The following is a 22,007-nucleotide window of genomic DNA, read 5'->3' as shown; positions in this document are numbered from 1 at the left end:
CCCTAACATTTCATATAATGCTGGTTTGGTAGAGATGAACTACTTCAGCTTTCAAGTGTCTGGGAAGCTCTTTATCTGTCCTTAGACTCTAAATGATAGCTTTCTTGAATAAAGTAATCTTGGTTGTAGGTCCTTGCTTTTAATCACTTTGAATATTTCTTCAAATCCTTCCGGCTTGCAGTTTCTTTTAGGAAATCAGCTGACAGTTTTACGGGAGCTCCCTTGTAGGTAACTAACTGCTATTCTCTTGCTGCTTTTAAGATTCTCTCTTTATCTTTAACATTTTGCATTTTAATGATGGTGTGGGCCTCTGTGGGTTCATCTTGTTTGGGACTCTGTGCTTCCTGGACTTCGGTGTCTGTTTCTTTGACCAACTTCAGGAAGTTCCTCTGTCATTATTTTTTCAAATAGGTTTTCAAATTTTTGCTCTCCCTTCCTTCCAGCAACCCCATGATGACAATGTTGGTACATTAGAAGTTGTCACAGTACCTCCTTACACAATCCTAATTTTAAAAAATTTTTATTTATTTATTTTGCTCTTCTTATTTGGTAATTTTTGCTTCCTTATATTCTAAATCACTGATTTGATTCTTGGCTTCATTAATCCTACTGTTGATTCCCTGTAAGTGATTTCTTTATTTCAATTAGTGTGCCCTTCATTTCAGACTGGTTCTTTTTTATGCTATTGACAGTCTCACTAAACTGTGCATCTAGTACACTGCTTGTCCCCATTTCGTTTTCTGGAGTTCTGTTCTGTTTTTTCATTTGAGACATGTTTGTCTCTTAATTTTGGCAGCCTCCCTGTGTTTGTTTCTGTATATTAGGTAGAGCAGCTCTACTTCTCGTTGTCTTGGTAAAGTGGCCTTATATACTAGGTGTCCTGTAGGGTCAAGTGGCACAGCCACCCCTATTACCCAAACTGGGTACGCAAGGTATGCCTTCTGTGTGGGCTATGCACCCTGCTCTTGTAGTTGAGCCTTGATTGCTGTTGGTACATCTGTGGGAGGCATTTAGCCAGGACAGTCAGATGCAAGGACTGGCTGTGACCACTGCCCGCTGACCTCAGAACACTGTGGAGGATCAGTTGTGCAGGGTCCCCACCCCACAGAGCAAGACTTACTTAGCAGGGATATGGTGCCCAATGAGTCTGCCCCTTGAGTGCGTAGCTTGTGCAGGTGGTTTGGTCGTGGTGCTTGAATGTGGTCTGAGGCAGTCCCCTGGATACAGTGGCTCTGGGGCCTCCTGGGAGGTGCAGGCCAAGGTCAGCCACCACCTGTGTTCTACCTGTGGCCACCCAGCATTAAGCTATAAAGCAGTCTGCAGATGGCTGCTACCTATACTTGGCTTGGAGATGCCCAGGCAAGGCCAACGCTGGCTGCTGCTAGTGCCTGGCCTGGCGCCACTTAGAGGTATAGGGCATGCTGGGGTCAAATGCTGCTTGTTTGAGAGAATTCAGGAAAATCTGAAGCATAAGCCAAGACAAGCCATTTATATGGAAAAGCCACTGGAAACAGCTTGGGTGGGCCTGAAAGTTGGGTGGGGTAGTGTCTCAGAATCACCCAGCAGGGTAAACACTTAGTCAGGTTGTTGGAAACTCAGATATGTTGCCCACCTGCTGGCTCTGTAACGGGGAGGGCTCAGCAAAGGAACAACGGCCTCTGCCAACACTTCTTTCTGGGAGAAAGCTGTCCCCCAGGTTTTGCCCTGATGCCAGACAGTTCAGTTCCTCCCTATATGTCCCTGGTGCCTTTCAGGCTGCTGCCCTCATGCTGAATCTGAGGGAGTTAGTCTAAGTTCATTCATGGGCCCTTTCAGAGGAACTCCAGAAGTTCCCATATCCCTCAGTCTCAATCCCTGCTGCTTTTTACAGCCAGATGGTGTGGGGACTTTTCTTCCTGGCCCTGGAACCCTGGACTATGAGGTCTGATGGAAGGCTGGAACCTCTTGCTCCTCAGGGGAGTCCTATGAAGTTGAGCTATCCCTGCTGATTTTTATCATGGGTGTGAGATCAGACTGTTCTGCATGTCTGCCCCTCCTACTAGTCAAGTCATTTGTATGGAAAAGCCACTGGGAAAAAAAGCCATGTGGTTTCTTCTTTAATTTCATAGTTGTAGGACTTCCATTCAGCTCAATTTCTGACAGTTCTGAATGATGGTTCTGTTGTTTGGTTGTAATTTGATGTAGTTGTGGGAAAAGGCGAGCCATGTTTACCTATGCCACCATCTTGACTGGAGGTCCCCCCATAATCTTTTTTCTTTAAGCCATAGTCTGTTTGCCAGGGCCAACTCCAAAGCAGCTTTCACAGTTTTACTTTTTCACATAGATAGTTCCTTGAACTAACATAGATTTTTGTGAGGAGATACTCCTTCCATAACTTGGGCAATTAGCTGGGCCAAGGACCGAATGAGAGCTGAACAAGGAATAATTTTCGTCCCTGAGGGAATTCTTGATCTTGCTTGCCACCATCCTTAGACCCAAAATAGAAGAGAAAGGCTGAATTGTAGAAGAGAACCAGGGTTGTGGGAACGAGGGATCCAGGGTAAGAAATAAAGTCGGTTCCCACTACTTCGCTCATGAGTGCAGTGTTGGGGTCACGTGTGAGTTAAAGGTGCAGTTGGAGTGTAGGAACAGTAAATCCTCCAGGGATGTTAACCGGTGAGGGCCGTGCAGGGTTCTTTACCTCGTATATCATCCTCACAACAGCCAGAGAGACTTGGAGTTGTCACTGGGAGGAAAACTATATAGTTACTAGTACTGAGCTTGTATTCATTCCAATCTAATTGGATCCCAAAAGCCTGAGCTCCACCACCTCAGAAAAGGTATATGGAAAAGAGCCTTCAAGTCTTCAGCCCTCTATGCCTCAGTTTCCTAATCTGTAAAATAGAGATAGTTATACCTTAAGGGTTATTGAATGGGTCTAGTTAAATAATGCTTGATAGAATTTGAATATGTAGCCGGTCTTGATGATATTCGGTACTTAGAAATCTTATTAAAATAATGACTTGGAGTTTGAATGCAGGCATGTTTGACTTTTGGTTTTAAGGCACTTCCATGTGTGCCCAGCCATGTTGTCAGCGCTTTATACCAGTTAATTCATTCAGTCTTACAACTGCCCTGTGAAGGAAGTACTGTTGTCTTCATTTGATAAAGGCCATTGAAGTTCAGAGAGTTAAGTAACTTGGCCTGGGTCACACAACTAGTAGATATCAGACCTGGGGTTTGAACCCAGGCAGACTGGCTCCAGGAGGTCACAACCATTAAAGAGGGAGTAAGGGAAGAGGGATCCTCTCTGGGGAGCTTACTTTCTAGTGCGCTTGGCTGTTTTGTAATCTCAGACGGGCCATCAGCAGGCTCTCGTGTGACAGCAGTTGACGCGCAGAACAGAGCTCCTGCCCTGAAGACGAGACGGAGCTGAAGCAGGCTGAGCGATCCCGTGGCCCGGACGCGAGCTCCTCCAGGTGCTGCTGGGTCGGAGCGTGCACAGCCGCGGTGAGGCCTCTGCTGCGGACCGAGCCCTCCCACCACAGCTGTGGGAAGCCTTCTGAGGGAGGGCTGCGTTGGGTCCTTTTTCAGATATAGTACTCCTTTTATAAAAATTCTCCCGGGTTATATAAAACCCTTCTACACGTGGCAAAACTGGGGCTTTAATGTCTTTCTCCTAAGAGGCAAAGCTAGGACTTGATTTTAGATCTTAAAACAAAATATAGTACTTTTTCACCAAAGGTCGAGGTACCCTAAGGGGCAGATTTTGGCTGAGCATCAGGATAAATGTTTTAAAACTAAGAATTCAGTGCACTAGGAGATAAGGAATTCGTGCTGGATGTGTTCAAGCAGAGGTGGAACAAGCCCCTGACAAGTTTGTTGCAAAGGAATTCAAGTATAGGAAGGGTTGGGCTCACCCTTTTAAATTCCTTTTACACTGAATTCTCAGGTTCTGTAAAATATGAGCATCTTGATATTTCTGCATCTGATTCCACATTTTCTCACCGAAGTGAAAAAAAGTGACACACTACAGAGATGGAAGGGAGCCCAGAGGTCACCCTGGGGTGGCGCCTTCGTCGTGCAAGTGAAGCTGCAAGCCCGGAGAGACTGAATTAAATGCCAAAGCCATGGCTGAAACCCAGGCCTCCTGATTTGGGGGCACCCTGGTTTTCATAACGGGTCCGTCGTTCCGTCTGGGTCAGCAGTCTGCCAGGCACCCCGCAGTCAAAGCCAGAAACCTGTGTGTCACTGTGTCTTTGCTGCTGGCCTGACCCCTCAGAGAAAAACAGCCGTCAAGTCCTTTAGATTCTGCTTCCTGAAATGTTTCTTGACTCCATCCCCTCCTCGTTATATTTATTGTCACTGTCCCGATGCAGCCACCAGCATCTCTCTGGCACAGCACTGGATTCTTGATGAGCTTGGCTCAGGTTTTGCCCCGTCAGTCCATTCTTCAAGCAGCTGTCAGAGCGAGCTTCCCAGAACTCAGGTCTCCTCACACCATTCCTCTGCTCGAACTACTTTGTGGGTCACTTCTGGCCCCAGGATAAAGTCTGAATTATTTTTAAAGGATCTTCCTGCCCTTGCGTGGTCTCTAGCTGCATACGCTGGGTCCCGGACGCTTCTCCGTACTTCCCCAGCTGTGGAGAGGTACCTGCGGTGGTTTCCTGCGCTCACGGTGCTCTCTCTCAGACCTTCGGACCTGCTGAGCCCTGGAATGAGCTCTGCAGGTCGTCCTTTGTGGCTCCCTCTCACTTTTCAGGACTGAGCCTCATTCTGGCAGGGGTCTCAAAGTCATTTTCCCCGGGGGCCACATCAGCCTCACCTTTGCCTCCAGAGGGCCGAATGTAATTTTAGGGCTGTGTAAACGTAACCGCTCCTTAACAGTTAAGTGAGAGCTCAGTGCTGCTGCCAGGTAGAAACAGATGCCGGGTCAGATGAAACCAGGTGGAGGGCTGGACTCGGCCCACGGGCCTGTGTGTGCCACCTGTGCTCTGGGACCTATTGTGTCTCGTGTGGGCTTGGCGCATTGCTGCTTTTCCCCACATAAATCTTCAAGCACAGTATTTATCACAAATTCACAAATACAAACCCCTCAAAAAGGAGGCTGGAAAAAAGAAGTCAAGAGGTTCACGGGAAGACAGTAGAGACTGAAGAATCCCAGAGTATGGTCTCTGTCGGAAGGCAGTCGCTGTTCAGCCCCACCGAGTTGTTTATACGTGTAGGCCTTGTGGTAGTCGATCCCCCAGTTCTTCCAGAAAAGCCAGAAATCTGCATTTTCAGGTAAAAACCCAATTTTTTAAAAGCATTTTATTTATTTATCTTTAGAGGGGAAGGGAAGGAGAGAGGGAGAAAAATATCAATGTATGGTTGCCTCTCGTGGGTCCCCTGCTGGGAACTGGCCTGCAACCCAGGCATGTGCCCTGACTGGGAATCGAACCACGGTCATTTGGTTTGCAGGCCCATACTCAGTCCACTGAGCCACACCAGCCAGGGCATAAAAACCCAATTTTAAAAAACTTAGTTATTAAAGCAAATGTTAAAATTACTCCAAGACAAATTACATCTCCAAGTAGGTTTGTGCCAGCTTGAAAGTTCTGCCTCATCGCTGCATATTGACATATTTGTTTCTTCCAACTAAGACGTGAGCACCTGAACAGTAAGGACGTCTGTGTTGCATCCCCAGCTCAGCTCCTGGCACACAACAGGCAAGGAGAGAATGAATGAGTGTAAGAATCCAGGGCAAACTTAGTACCATGACACAACTGCAAAGCCAGCCCTGAGATTCCTGTTTCTGCAAGGATTTTATATTTGGCTTTGACATGACTGACTTCAGCAAACAGAATTATGGGGAAGAAAGATGCACGCCTAGCACTTGGCAGATTTCTTGCCTTAGGAACCACTCGAGCAGGAAGAAATTAGGTGTGGGCAGTGAGGGCTGTGCAACCTACAAATCGAACCAGAGGGTTTAATAATTAAAACCCAAGCTAAATATGGCGTCAAGTGGAAAAAGAGCTTCTCTCTAGGTTCTGCACATTTCCAGCATTGACCATATAGAACAGGGTCAGGAGTAGGGACTTTATTAGCAGGTTTATATAAGGTTTAATACCCTCACTTCCAGATAGTTCTGTCTGAAGAAGAATTTGTACTGTTCTCTTCAACATGGGACAACTCACTCAGGAACACTGGTTACACCCACGCCCAACTCAACGCCCACTGGAGCTGTCTCACCTTACATTTGACCAAAAATAGGAAGAAAATTAGCATTAATAGAAAAGCAGCCTGAATTGTATTAAACATCCTAGCTATGTACTCATATGTGCCTGGCTTTATGAGCTGATGGAAACTGATACCTGTAAAATTCCTGTCATCTGACAAATGTCTGGCTGCAGAGAAGGGACTGAACAGGACCTCCCCAGACCTCTAGGCTGGGTAGCGGGTGTGCAAGGATCTCACTCCCATGGTCCTCCTGAGGCATGTGGTGCAAAGAGACTAAGACACGGCATCGGGTCTTGGTGTTTCACCTGACCCAGGTAGTGCGAGCTCCAGCAGAAGACTTTTACAGAGATGGTGTCTTCAACTAAAAGGGTGAATTCAGTGATGGAATTTCAGGTAAGAACATATATTTGGTTAGATGGAGAAAAACTAATTAACCAGGGCAAGCAGAGGATGAAGAAAGTTTAGGGCACAGTCCCGTTCACAGTTAAAAATTTAAATGTAAATTCCAAATGCCAATGCAGACAGTAGCAACTTCTTTATTGGACCACTAGGACATACAAATGAAATAACATGTATAAAGATCCAGCTGTGAGACTTGAAATGCAATAAATATCAGTTCTTGCCTTGTATCCTCATCCCCTTTGTGGATGTGGGTTGCCCTGTGGTCCTTTGCTGTCTATTTCCTCCTTTTATTCTACTAATTCTAATTCCAAAGATAAAAAGATGTAAAGAAGGAACTGAGCATCAAACCTGAGAGCTGGGGATTTTTATATATATTATCTCATTTAAATGTTGGCAAATAGCCCTATAAAGGCAAGACTAGTTAACTATACAAAGTTAACTAGGCTTACTGTGGTAATTATTTTGCAATATATACCAATATCAAATCATTGTGATGTACACCTGAAACTAATATAATGTTATATGTCAATTATACCTCAATAAAATTATAAAAAAGACACAGCATTGGATTCTATCTAGGTCTGCCAATTGCTGGGTGATCTTGGAAAAATCCCTTTGCTTTCCATTATGATGGTTTAAGTTCATTTTTTCTTGCCAAACCACATCTTAAATTGCTGCTCTCTCTGTGGACTGGCTCCCTTTACCTTAGGTCAGTGACCAACTGGTCCAGACAAGTGGTCAGACCATGGAAAACTAAAAGCTTTGCTGAGGTTGCTGCTTCAACAAGGGCGATTTCGTTTGCTTATGGCTGTGACAGATACCATGCCTGGTACCTCTCTAGTTGAAGTGTTGCCAAATATTTGTTTGGTGAGTAAATGAACATCATCTTCTTTAAGACTCAGGTTCTATTATGTCCTTAGTGATACCTTCCCTAATATTCTTCCATCATGATAGGGTTAGTCCATCCTTGTAACCATTACTAATTTTGACACACTATCTTTGTTGTTTGTGTGTCTTTTCCTATAACTCCCGAGGGTAGAAACAAACTTATTAATTTCTGTACCCCCAGGGCCCAGCAATAACTGGTTATAAGAAAATTAGTAAGAGACTCGCAGTAAATGGGCATAAAAAATTGCTGAGTAAATGAGACACAGTGGATAGTTCCTTCAGGCTCCAGAAAAACGAAACTTAACTGGCTTTACTCAGCAGCCCCACTAATAGATAATGACAACAGTGGCTTCAATGTATTGAATCCTTACCACATGCCAGGCAGTGTGCTAAGACTTTCTATGAATTACCTCATTTAATACTTACAGTAACTCCAGGTACTAATATAAGCCCTGTCTGACGGATGAGAACAGTGAAATTCTAAGGATTAAATAAGTGCCCAACCACTGAGTGGCAGGCAGAAAGCCACAGTTCAAAGTCAAGTCTATTTGACACCAAAGCCCATGCTCATCATTCTTTAAAGAGGTGGGGGAGGGAGGATGAAAAATAAGGTGATGCTCCTAACTTATTCTACTTCTGTCGTTCCATTCTAAGGCTTCACAAAGGCCACCTGGCAGTTGGTAGAACAAAGACTATCCATGGCAGTAGGGACTATTAAAGGGCATCTGGTCCAGCCCCATCATTTAATAGTGAGGGAATCAGAGGCCCAGAGAGAACTGTCTGGAGAGGCTGGGGTTTAGTTAGTAGAACAGTCTGCCTGAATCTGAGTGCTGGGAATAGCTCCTTCCACCACTACTGAAGCGCTCTCTGAATGAAGTCAAGGTTCTGCTCGTGTTGTTTGCGCGGAGACTTTCCCCAGCCACATACTGAACTAGCCCAATCACCCCTTTTCTTCTCCTGCTTTATTTTTCATCATAACAGAGTCTACTTATATTACGTATGTATTCATTTACTTGCTTATTTCCCCCACTAGAATATACACCTCGTGAGGATAAGACTTTTAATGTTTCTCTGCAGACGACAGCAGGGCCTGGCATATAAAATACTGGTTGGCCTGAGGGCTAAACATTCGAAAGCATCAACTGAAATGTGATTTTAATGTACTGAAGTTTTTCTTTGTCCTTCAAAGGAAGTTATTTTCTTTATTTTTGCCGTCATTTTGTCATACTGATCTAACACCACTTTATTAAACTTTGGTAAACGTCCATCTCCTCTCCTGGTTTTCAGCATTCCCCCTCCCCCACCAAGGACGGGGACCTTGCCTTCGCCACCCATGCACCCCTCAGCCTACCTAGCTCGGGCCTGGCAAGAGCAGCTGTTCAAAAATGCTCGGGAAGGCTGGTGTGGAGAGCGGTACGAGTGACAGTCACAGGCATTACTGCTTAGTAATTTATTCTCTTAAGGCTCCATCAGCAGGTGGAATGGAAGACCCCTCCCACCCTGACACCTTGGGCAACCAAGGCATTGTACTCCTTCACTGCCTGCTCTGTCTGGAGGACCCGCACGTCAATGCCTTGCTTCTCGAGGTACTCCAGGGTTGACGGGGGCACCTGGGAAGAAGGAAAAAGGTGAGTAAGTGGTGTGGGAAGGCCCCCAGTGTTTGCTTTCTGTCACAAGGCAAGTATACTCTACAGAACTAAACAGGGACAACCGTCACCCCTCAATCACCCAGAATGGCATGGGTCCAGAATTTGGCAGTGAGCCCCAAGCAGTGAAAAAGGCTTCTAAGAAGGAGACAGAAGTATCATGATATGTATGCATAACGGTCAGATGAAATGGAAATGGAAAGAGAATGGATTTGGAGTTAGCTTTGGATTTAAGTCCTTGCTGGCCACATGACCCTGGGTAAGTGAATTAAATTCTCTAAGCCTTTGTTTCCATGTCTGAAAATAGGGATAATAATACATGGCTCACATGGTTGGTATGAGAATTAATTTAGCTAAAGACATGTTGAATGCCTAGCATGGCGCAGCCCCCAAACTGTGTGAATGTTAAATGTTCGAGTCTGCCCAACCTGAGACTTAATTCTAACTTTGCCTTGTACCATCAAGACACCTTAAGCCAGCTATTTTAAGTCTCTCAACCGTAGTTTCCTCTCTTGTAAAATGGAGATAATAATACTTGATTCACAGGGTTGGTGTGAAGATGGAGTTAAGTAATACATTGTCTTCTTGGAAAGGCCGCTCCTGAGCACACCACTTAGAGGAGCCTCTCATAAGTCACCACTTTCTTCATAGAACTTACTATGATTTGAAACTGTCTACTTTTTCAATTATCCATGGGGGTCATGAACGTTTGTTTTTCTTGTCATCCCATGTGCCTAGAATGGTATCTAACCTGTAGAAAGTGCTGTATACATATTTGTAAGTGAACTTATACAAGATCTGTCCAGAAGGTTTTCAGCCATATAATATGAAAATTAGAGACATTTATTGAACAAGATACAAGATACAAGGACAGTGATGTCTCAGTCCCCTTCAAAGTAGCACCTTGGGACCTCACACAGTTCTCCCAGTTGCCATCAGCTGCTCTGTCATATTTTCCTGAATCTCATTAGTGGTCTGAACTCTCATCCTTTTCAAAGGTGATTTTAGTTTTTGGAAAAGCCAGAAGTTACAGGGCACCGAATCTGGACTGTAGGGGGCTGAGTCACCTGGGTGGTTTGATGTTTTGCCAAAAATCTCTGTACAAGATGTGATGCATGAGTGGGCATGTGTCGTGAGGAAGCTGCCAATCACCAGTTGCCCATAGCTGTGGCCTTCTGAATCATCTGAACAGTTTTACAGAGGAATGCTCAAGCTTAACACAAAATTTGATGCTCTACTTGCTCAGTCACTTTGAATGTGACGGCCACACAGTACACACACTCAGTGGTGTCTACTGCTCCCACTGACTAGTACAGTGAAGTCGTCATTGTTCACACATGCGCACTCCAGTCCACTCTCCTTGTCACCAGGTTGCATCGATATTGTGCACACTGTTCTCGTTATATTAACAATGGCTGGACTTTTTCTGGACAGACCTCGTATAAAAGTGTCTCAATAGTGGCAGCTATTATCAGATATTCTCAACTCTGGCTTGTCCTAATATTATTTATATATTTTAATTAGACTTGCCTCTTCAGAAAAGCACTGAAATATTTTTTTAAATGCCCAACTTTACTTTCTAAATGTTTGAACAGTTTTATAATAATGGTAGCTTTATAGTTAGGGATTATTTTAATGGGGAAAAAACTAGGTTAAAATGAAAAGTATAAATAAATAAAGGGCACCTTCATCAGTAGGGAGCTGGATTTTAGAAGATCTGTATAAAGAATGAGGTACCTCTCTATACACTTCGGTGAGAAGCTGTCCATAGTGTAATCATGTAAGTGAATAAAGTTACAGAACAGTATGTATAGTGTGACCTATTTATGTGAGAGCGGTTGTGAGTGTATGCATGTGTATCTGCATGTGTAAGTGTGTATGTATGTGTAGAGGTACAGAGAACTGGAACAGTACACACAAGTGTGGAGGCTGCGGAGGGGAAACCTTTCCTCTTCCCCCATACATTTCTGCATCAACCCTTTGTGTAAGTAAAATTAAAATAAATAAATTTTTTTCATAAAGGGGGAAACATAACTTCAATGCATCCAAGAAAAGAAAAAAAAACATTGTAAAATCTACCATAAAAATATGAAGTGCTATAAAATTCTGAAGAACTAAAGGTTGATACATGTGGAAATTCCAAGACTGGGGCTTTCTGAGAAACACTTGAAACGATGCAGGCCCAGAGCTGGGCAGAGACTGCAGAGTCTAGCCCTGGGGAGGAGAAGAGTGTGCAGCCGCTGTTTTATGCTGGGCCATCTGTCAGCTCACCAGCAAGATGAGGGTGCATGACATAAAGAGATGAACTCCCAACAAGAACATATCTCTAAAGTGCCAAGAGATCAGCCGCTGTCCCCAGGATGCTCGTGTTCACCAATACCTACCTTCAAGGCCTCACTCATCCCTCGGCCAATCACAAGGGTCTGCACACCCTTCTTGACAACTTCCTCCACATCTGCAGGCTGCACACCAGGAGAATGCTGGGTGTGGAAAGAAAAAGTATACCAGCTACCTGTTCTTTTAATCTTTCTTTGCAATTGCCATTCTTGTGGGATTCATTCATTCATCCATTCACTCACTGAAGAAATGCATATTGGCACAGAGGTTTACTCTGTGCCAAGCTTTGTTCTGGGCCCAGGAAATAACAGATGACACGGTGCTGCCCTTGAAGACCTCTAAGTCTAGTGAAAAATATGCAACAAAAGACTAAAAAGAAATTAAAATGGTTCTACAAGTGCTGCAAGAAAGTAAGTTGACGATGCTGTGAGACACAGTGGAAGGGCGCTGCACTCAGTCCTGGGGCGTGTGGAGCAGGGACTGTCCCGTGACGCGGCCCTGCTGCACCACAGCCCGGACCCGGGCTAGCTCGAAGGCTGCTTTCTGCAAACGCCCCTTAGAGACTGTGCGATCGTAATTGATAGCATAACATAACATAATTGATAACATACATCAGCACCCCTCTCTTGTCTCCTGCTACGTACTGGTTCACAACTTGTTATCCTGACCTGGTCAAGCACGTGAACGAATTTCCCATAGCAGGTAGCATTTGTGTACTGTTACCCATGACTATCTTCCCGCCCCCACCCCCCATGTCCTATATAATTCTCTGGCCCTGCCAAGGGTGCATGGATCCATTTCATCTTGCAGCTGCCCATGGCATGCCCTGTGTGTAAGTTTCCTTTAATAAACTCTATTAATTACCAGACCGGAGTGGTCAGCCTCTTTCTTCAGTCTTTCTCTGCCCTGTGCTTACAGAAGTAAATTTTCGGTCTCAGAGCTTTTCCCTGTGTGTACTAATGGGGGGGGGAGGGGCAGGCAGGTGGCCAGGGAAGGCCTCCTAGAGGAGGGAAATTTAAGCTGATATCTAAAGAACAAACAGGAATTAGCCAAGTTAAAGAAAATCAGGGAACAAGGCATTCCAAGTTCAGGGAGTAGCATGTACATTGGCTCGGAGCGAAGAAAAACCGAGAGAACTACAGGTGGTCAAGTGCGCTGGGAATGAAGTTGACAGGTGAGGGAGTAGGAAGAGATGAGGTAGAAAAAGGAAGTGGTTGGACGTCAGGCCAAAGTTTGGACCATGGAAAGATTTCATCAGGCTCCCACACTATTTCCTTTTTCTAAGACACTTTTCCACCTAGCTCCAGGAACAATTCTGTTGATGCTTTAAAACCTACCTATCACTAGGTAAAGTCTTCCCAGATCCTCCCAGGGATATTTAAGGTAACGTGTTCAATGAAGATGAATCCAACATTAAAGGATGGTGGCTTCTGAACTGCTTCCACTTCTGCAAATGGGATATGGGAGTTAATTGTTTGGGAAATACTGACCAACTACTGGGCTTTACCTGTTATGTGTCCACACAAGGATGACACTCTCGGCACTGAAGCTTGAAAAGACAAAGCCTTCTCTCTTCTTTTATTCAGTCAACAAGCGCTTACTGAGCACCCTACACCGGGCCCTGTACCAAGCACTGAGAAGCACGGAGGTGGACTAAAATCATCCTTGGAGGAGTTTTAGTCAGGTAGGGTTAGTGAACACACAGAAATAGTTTCAAAATAGTTACAAAAGGATGAGATAACTAGAGTGGAGGGTCTCAGAAACCAGACTGAGTAGCTGTGAGTGGGAACCCATCGTGGACCACGTGCTGTCTTAACTGAGTCCTGAAGTGGGAGTAGTGTGCCTTGAGGCAGCAGCTGTGCAAGGAGTGCATTCTGATCAGAGCTGACGTGGCGGTGTGGGCAAAGAGCTGCTGAGAACCGCACCTTTGACTTCACTGGTGAATTCTCTGTGGGGCATTCAGTGGACATCCTTAACATTAGCAAATCCCAGAATGATTCAACACGAAAAAATCAATGTAGTTCCCCACAGTAAAGAAGAAAAAGCATGTAATCATCTCAATTGATGCAGAACAAGCATTTAATAAAGTCCGCCATGTATTTATGATTTTAAAAAAGCTTTCAGCAAGCTAAACTAGAAGGGAAACTTCTTTAGATGAAGGACATCTAAAAAAAACCCTACAGCTGAATATCAAATATAATGCTGAAATATTAAACATTTCCCCTCAAGGACTGGACATAACGGTATCAGCTAGGCATTTATTTCCTTCTTATCTCTCGGACCCGTCCATTCCTCTCCATGTCCACTGCTGCCGCTCTGGTTTGAGATACTGTTACTTCTTGTGTGGACTACTGCAATGATTTTCTAACCGGTCTCCATAAAACCACTTCAGCCCACTCCAATGATCTGTCCTTCATCTGCAGGCAGAGGGATCTCTAAAAACACAAAATGATTTATTTCGCACCTCTGCTTAACAGCACTCGACAGCTTCTCACGGCCCTTAGAACAGATGCCAAACACTTTAACATCGACTGTAAGTGTCTAACTGCCTCTCCAGTCTCATTGCATTTCTTCATGTTCTTTACTCTTGTCAAAAAGGACTGCTGTCAGCTCTTCAACCATAGCATGTTCTCTCTCACCACTGTGAAGAGAGATGAAAAGAAAATCTACAGATTGGGAGAAAATATTTGCACATCACATATCTGACTTGTATCTAGAATATATGAAGAACTCTCAAAACACAACAATAAGAAAATACAATTTTTTAAAGATTTTTTTATTTGCTTTCAGAAGAGAAGGGAGGGAGAATGAGGGACAGAAACGTTATCAATCAGTTGCCTCTCAAATGCCCCCTACTGGGGACCTGGCCCACAACCCAGGCATGTGCCCTGACTGGGAATTGACCCTTTGGTTTGCAGGCCGGCACTCAATCCACTGAGCCACACCAGCCAGGCTGAAAACAATACAATTTTAAAAAATGAGTCAAGTATTTGAAAAGAAAAACACTTTCCCAAAGAAGATATATGGATGGTTATGAAGAACCTGATACAGTACTCTGTAAGTCCCCATAGAAACACAGACTAAATCTATACAGTGAGATACCAGATGCTGGTGAGGATACAAACAAACTGAATCTCCCGTACATAGCCAGTGGAAACATAAAATGTAGACCTATTTCTGGAGAACAGTTTGGCATTTCTCACAAAGCTGAACATCGTGACTCAGAAATTACACTCTTGGGTATGTATCTAGAGAAATGAAAACTCACATTCACACATCAAAACTGTGAGTGGATGTTCATAGCAGCTTTATTTGTAACAGTCCCACACTGAAAATAACTAAAATCTTCCTCAGCTGGCAAATGAGTAAATATGTTATATCCAAATAATGGAATACTACTCAGCAATGAAAAAAGACAATTTTTTTATACACAGGACAACATGAATGATTCTAATGTTTTATGCTAAATTGAAAAAACTGTATGATCCCACAGAAACGAATGTTCTCCAAATAATGAGAATAAAACTATATGATTCCATTAATATGACAAGTAAACGTGACATTTGTATTAGGTCATTTGGCAAAATATTAATGAGATCTACATATTAGGTAATAGTACTGTATCAGTGTATTTCCTGATTTTGATCATTGCATTGTAATTGTGTAAGACAACATCCTTGTTTGGGGGAAATATGCACAGGTATTTAGAAATATATGGGTATAATATCTACAACAGTTAAAAATTTGTATTGGCCCAGCTGGTGTGGCTCAGTGGATTGAGTGCTGGCCTGCACTCAACCCAAAGGGTTGCCAGTTCAATTCCCAGTCAGGGCACATGCCTGGATTGCAGGCCAGGTCCCCAGTAGGGGGCACTAGATAGACAACCACACACTGATATTTCCTTCTCTTTCTCCCTTCCCCCCTCTCTAAAAATAAGTAAATAAATAATCTTTAAATAAAAAAATATATATGATGATGGAAAGGGTGATAACGAAGATATGATAAAGTGTTAACATTTGGATCTGGGTAAAATGAGAATTCTTTGTTATTATTCTTGTAACTTTTCTGTAAGTCTGTGATTATTTCAAAATACACAGGAAATTTAAAAGTAGATAAAATTTAAAAAATAAAGCAGGAATGGAGCACATAGGGCCACACACTTCCTGATTAATTTAGGCAGAGAAATAAATCTTTCTCCCCGGCCTTTAGGCAAGGCCGGGGCAGAGGCGGCAGGTCTTTGCCTGCTTTCTCTCCGTCTCTCGTTCCCTGTGGGGCGAGCGACTACTGCTGACATTCTTCACTTAGTGAGTGCTGCAGCGCTGCTAACAAAGCCAGTCTCCCTCACTGGTACTCTTTTATATTCAGATGCACCTCGTCAGCATCTTCCTAAGGAAATTACACTAAGACTGCGTGAGCTTATGTTTTAGGGAATGTCACACAGGGTTCTGCGTAAGAACAATGGCGTGTCAAAGACCGAACCAAGCTGATCGACGGCAAGAGTACATCCTTATCTTGAGAGGCTGCAGAGCTGGTGCCCAGGCGTCTCGGAACAGTGTCTCTGCCTCCAGCTTTCCCAGTTCTCCACACAGATCAGAGCAGATTAGGACAGATGGCATTCTTGTTCTATGAAGTTACTTAGTTTCGTACATTTTTAAATGGCAATAACAAAAAAGGGGATATTTTTCACTTGATTACAATAATTGATCCTTAAAGAACATAAGAGGGTTGGATTAAATGCCCTGTTTCCACAGTTCTGTGATCAATTGTAGAACTACCCTGTGCCAAACAGTGATGATATGAAAAACCTAATATTTTTTTCTGGAGCTATGACCAACTTAAAAGAATTACAAATCAGGGTTGGAGAGCTTCACCTTCCTTAAGTAAATGCATTTACCTCAATTATTGAATGATTCCTTCATTTAACAAAGAACACCACCCACTTTGAGAAGCACGGTCATGCCCAGACTCTCAGAGCTCACGTGCTAATACAAGGAAACAAGGCCACAGCTAGGGGTGGGAGGAGGCGGTGGGAGAAGGGGCTGCGGAGGAGGGGGAGGAGTGAAAGGCGGTAAGAGAGTTCAAACCACAGTCGCCTGGAGATTCAGAGACTGGGGGCAGCAGTAGCCCATCAGATCTGCCGATCAGTGGATCTCAAGTGACGAATCTGGCTGCTGTGCGCTACACTGCAGGCCCAGGGTGTCACAAAGAGAGCAGTGAACGCTAACTGCCACAGGCTGTGGACGCGGGCGTTGGCGGTGATCACTCAGCCTCGTGCAGAGGCCTGACACTGAGACATCAGCGACCTGCCACCAGCTCCTCCTCTGCTGCTTCCACTCCCTCAGGGCAAACCACCAAGGCCCTCTTCCCTTACTGTCGGATTCTGTTCCTCTTTATCAGGAGGCTTTCCATCACAGGATGTGGCAAGGTTTTAAAAGTTTATTGTGTTTTCTTGGGGGAAGGCTGTTACTGGCGAGGAAAATGCCCAGCTAATAACCATTATGCCACCTAAACGCAGGGTGGCATCTTATATGACTTGCACATTTCCCTTTATTTTATACCAAATTTGAAAAGAAAACATTCCTAAATTACTCTTTCAAGGAAATGTTTCCTCCTGCCAAACTAAAGTGAGCATAAATGGCTCATAGCAATGCTGTTTTCTGGTTGTGTTGCAGATAAAAGCAGATTTTGTGAGTGATGGTTAAAGGACCTCTGGAATCTGTCCCTTGTAGACACTGCCCAAGTCACATTGTCTTTATCGCTTGCTGGAATTAACAGCCCCTTCAATGATCTTCCTGCCTCTATCAGTGCAGAAATCTAGTTTTTGGCCACAAACCACTGTGGCAATCAGTTTGGTGAAGCTTATGGCCCCCTTCTCAGGATGAAATTTTTCAAGCTTAAAATATAGAAGATTACAAAGAAAAACGATTTTATACAATAAGATTATCAAATTATTAAAAACAGGTTTGTAGAAGAGAGGGCGAGTGGAGGTGGAAAAGGGTACAGGGGGAATAAATGATGATGGAAAACAGATCAGATGTGTGGTCTAGTCCTGTGTTTCCTTATAAGTTTAGAGGAGTGGAATTGTTCCCCAAAGTCCATTAGTGGATGGATCCTCACATCTCATAGAGGCAGACTGCTAGTCCTTTCAAAATCCACTCTGCCCCTTTTCCAGCTGCCTGGCCAGACCCCACTTTCTGTTCTCCCTTGCAGCCAGGTGTGGGACACGCAACTACGCTGTAACCAATAAAAAAAAAGTCAGTGGAATCTGGGGGTTTGGCTTGGCTGGGGTTGGGGGCAAGGGTGGGGAGAAAATGCAGACAACTGTAATTGACACATTAATGAGTTTTGATTCACTATAGTTATTATCTTTATTATGCTGAAAATGTCCCCACCCAAAAAAAGTCCAATGGAATATGAGCAGAAGAAATGATGCCACATCTAGAATTGAGCCTTGAGACATTGAGCATGAGCTTTTCTCCGCTTTTGCCTTCCATTAAGTTAGAATTCTGTTATGGCTGCAATATGTTCCCCCATTCAAATGCCCCAGAAGATGGTGGAACAATACCTAGGAAAAAGATCTGGTGCAGCTGGATTAAGCTAGAGGTATTGTTACGAACTTGTCGCACACACACAGGCACACCCTTTTCTGGCTCTGTACACTGATGGGGCTTAGTAGTGACATCTCAGTAGCAGTGCGCCCACCCAATACCCAGCTCTTGCTGTCTGGATACTATTTCTTCCTAAAAGGAACCAGCCTCCTTGAATAAATGGCTGAACCCAGGAAAAATAAATCTTGTTATGATAGATAACACATTGGTATAAAGAAAAATGATGGGAACATGTCACAAGGACACTGGCTAAATTGGGGACAGTTTCAACCTCAATAGATTAAAACATTGTCTTACTCTCTTTGGGCTGCTATAACAAAATACCACAACCTGGGTAGCTTGTAAAGCAACAGAAGTTTATTTTTCACAATTCTAGAGGCTGGAAGTCCAAGGTCAAGGTTGCCAGCAGGCTGTTGGGTAAGGGCCCTCTTTGTGGTTCACAGCTGGCGCCTTCTACTGAGCCCTCACAGGGTGGAAGAGATCTTTCAGGAGTCTTTTCTGCTGTGCTGATCTCATTCATGAAGGCTCATGACTTGAGCACCTCCCAGAGGCCTCACCTTCTAATACCATCACCTTTGGGTGCTTAGGATTTCAACATATAAATTTGGGGTGGGCGACACAAATATTCAGATACAGCATATGTTAAATTAAAAAAGGAAAACATGAGCTCATCATGATAATAAAAATGGTGATAGTGTCAGAGAGAAAGCTCTTTGTCACAGAAGAAGCCCTAATGAATATAGAAGAAATGATAAAATTATTTTAAAAATCACTATTTTGCAATGACTAATAATAAATTCAGGCAAGGATCAACGGTTAATGCTGAAGACCCTGGATGAAAGAGTGATGGGAAGCAAGATCATCACAAAGTTGCAAATTACTTCTCTACAGATCAGTCATTAATTACAAATGGGATAATGCACCTTTACAATGGAGAAGTCTGGTGGATTCCAACTTAACCCTGTGATCAAATATAACCTCATCAGGCACTGAGCAAAATGACTTTATGTGCCTCTGGATATAATGCACTGAAGATGTAGCCACCTGTGTTGTCAATCAATGAAAGGAGCATTCTTGCCAAAAAATGATTAACTTGAATCTACTCAAAACGGAAAAACTCAGATAAATCTAAATTGTGAACAAATAACGGGCCCAGACACTTCAAAACTGTGCCATAAGAGAGGAAAACATGGGGCCCATGGGGCGGCCTGGTTGGTTAGAGCGTTGTCCTGGTCCACCAAGGTTTCGGGTTTGATCTCCAGTGGGGGCACACAGCAGATCGATGAATCAAGGTTTCCCTCTTCCCCCTCTTCCTCTCTCTCTCTAAAATTAATAAATACAATTTAAAAAAAAGAGATAAAATGGAGAGAACTGGGTTTAGATTAAGAGACTAAAGAAACAGGACAACAAAATTCATGTTCCTGGACTGTCCTGGCCTGGAAAGGTAAGCCAGCTATAAAAGATATTATTTTACTGGAACAACTGAATTTGACTTTGGAGAAGATGTTACTTAATATCATTTCAATGTTGAGTTTCTTACAACGTTATTCATTGTGACATGGATGTTGAGTGTAACATTGTGATTGTGGATAGCAGAATGCCTGTGTTTTAGTAGCTACATGCCAGAGTATTCAGGGTTCAAGTGTCATGATGTCTGCAACTTACTTTAAATGATCCAACAAAAATAATTATTGGGAAAGTGCCACAGAGAGATAAATAGGCAAATGTGGCAGGATGTTAATAACTGGTGAATCTAGATTGATGGTATACAAGTGTTTCTTCTATTTCTTCCTAATTTGTTAAATATGTTCCAATTTTTTCAGAGCTAAGAAAAAAGAGTGAGAGGTTCAGCACAGAAAAGTTCAGTATAGGCTGTCCATATCCACCAGGTTTAGAAGGGGACAAACGCAAAAGCAAACAGACACACAAGCAGAAAGGAACAGCGCATCCATCTTTCCTTAGGTAGCCCGGTCCTGAGTACAGGAGCCTCTAGCACGGTCAATTGTATGACTGTCTGAGAACTGGGTTCCACCTTCTACCTACTGCCTGTATATTATGTGTAAAAATAAAACCACAAAACCAACAAGTTATAAAGGATATGTTTGGAACTTGGAGGAAGTTTGAAGATAGACTATATATTAGATAATATTATTGTGTCAGTGATAATTCCTCATTTTTGATAATGGTATTGTAGCTGTGTAGAGGAATGGCCAGGTCCTTAGGAGAGAATTGCTGAAATATGTTATCTGCCATTTACTCTCAAATGATTGGAGGAGAAGTGCGTGAACATGTTGAGTGTGACCATGAGCATGTGTGTGTGTGTTTAGAGAGAACAAACAAATAGGGTAACATGTGAACAACTTGAGGACTTAGAAAAGAGGAGAATGTGTAGTTACTATATCCATACGCTCATACAGCTGTGTTGTAGGTTTAACATTTTCCAAAATTAAAAGTTGGGATAAAGCTACCACGTGTCCTTTAGTTCTCTTTGGATGGCTGCTAATTGGTTTGGCTTTCTTTAATTTTATTTACACTTGTCCAGTATCTTCTATCCTGACCCCTCCCGGCCTTACAAAAGGATACGTAAATGAGTGACCTGTGCATGTTTCCACATAGAAGGCTCTTCTCCAGTAAGACAGTTACTGCTTTAGGACAGAAATGAGGGGAGACAGCATGACAAAGTAGAAGAGACTGGGCTGTAAAGTAAGACTCAGGTTCAGAACTTGGTTCCAAAAAAACACTATTTGTGTGACCCTGGAAAGGGCCCTATTTGAGCAGTTATGTAGTCATTGTTTAACGATGGGTAGAGATTTGCATGGTGGTAGCAACGATTATTTCAAGGACACGAGTTGAAGGCAATACATTTTCTTGATATTTCCATTTTGTAATCACTATGAAACCTCCCCCTCCCCCTTTCAAATGAATGTAAAAAAGAATCACAACATTAACCTACCTCAGAGGTAATGTCACAGAAGATTTTTTTAAAGTGCATCGGATGACGTTTATAATGAAAAATTCAATGCAGCAAAAATGTATTGAACTCCTACTTTATAGGCTCTGGGCTAAATGCATAGTTCTTGCCTTAGGAAGTTCACCACTTAGTGTGGAAAACAGATAAATACATGCTCATTATAATCCAGTGATCTGAGTTAAGTGCTATAATAGAGATCGCAAGTATTACAGAAATACTGAGAAGGAAGTAAGCAGCTTATTCTCACAAGGATTATGAGAAAGTGCTTCTTAGAAGAGATAATACAAAAGCTAGGAACTGAAGGATACAGAAGATTTCAGTAGGTACGAAGGAGGGCATGTCATTCCAAGCAAGGGAAACGGGGCTAGCAAAGGCACAGAATGAAAGATCATGGCAGGTTTGGAAGGCAGGAAGTGTTTGGTATGGAATAGCCAGGTCTTCAGATGCATGTTCTGAAATACAGGAGATGAGAAGGGAAGGATAAGTTGGAACTGTATCATAAGAAAAGGCCTTGAACACTATCCTATTTAATTTGAAGCCTATGAAAAGCTATTGAGGGCCCTGGCTGGTGTGGCTCAGTGGATTGAGCGCAGGCCTGCGAACCGCAAGATCACGGTTTGATTCCCAGTTGGGGCACATGCCTGGGTTTCTGGTCGGTTCCCTGCAGGGGCCAGTTCCAGCTAGGGGAGGCACTAGAGGCAACCATACATTGGTGTTTCTCTCCCTCTCTCCTTCCCTTCTAAAGATAAATAAATAAATTTAAGAAAAAAAGAAAAGAAAAGAAAAGCTATTGAGGTTTCCTAAGCAGAACAGAGACATGATCAATGTTACCTTTTAGAAATTATAACAGAAGATGGACATGAGAAAAAGGTAGACTAAGAGGCAGGAAGACCAGGTAGGAAATCAATGCCATAGTCCAGGTGACAGAATTGAGGCAGCAGGAGGGAGTAAATCTGA

General features: G+C 43.3%; 1 protein-coding gene across 1 annotated transcript in view; it reads right to left on the bottom strand.

Annotated features, from left to right (window-relative positions):
• Nucleotides 1–8,923: 8,923 nt before the first annotated feature.
• Nucleotides 8,924–22,007, bottom strand: part of AAMDC (adipogenesis associated Mth938 domain containing) — a 33,008-nt gene continuing 19,924 nt past the window's right edge. Inside the window, exons 3-4 of the mRNA XM_037138561.2 lie at nucleotides 11,519–11,614; nucleotides 8,924–9,098 (exon numbers count right to left, since the gene is read on the bottom strand). Coding sequence (XP_036994456.1) covers nucleotides 8,958–9,098; nucleotides 11,519–11,614 — 237 coding nt within the window. The 3' untranslated portion in view covers nucleotides 8,924–8,957. The remainder of the gene's footprint in view (nucleotides 9,099–11,518; nucleotides 11,615–22,007) is intronic.

The sequence above is a fragment of the Artibeus jamaicensis genome, unplaced genomic scaffold (assembly GCF_021234435.1).
Source record: "Artibeus jamaicensis isolate MK-2021 breed Jamaican fruit bat unplaced genomic scaffold, CSHL_Jam_final contig_64, whole genome shotgun sequence".
NCBI lineage: Eukaryota > Metazoa > Chordata > Mammalia > Chiroptera > Phyllostomidae > Artibeus > Artibeus jamaicensis.
The sequence above is the reverse complement of the archived record's forward strand: the minus strand, read 5'-3'. Positions and strand labels throughout refer to the sequence as shown.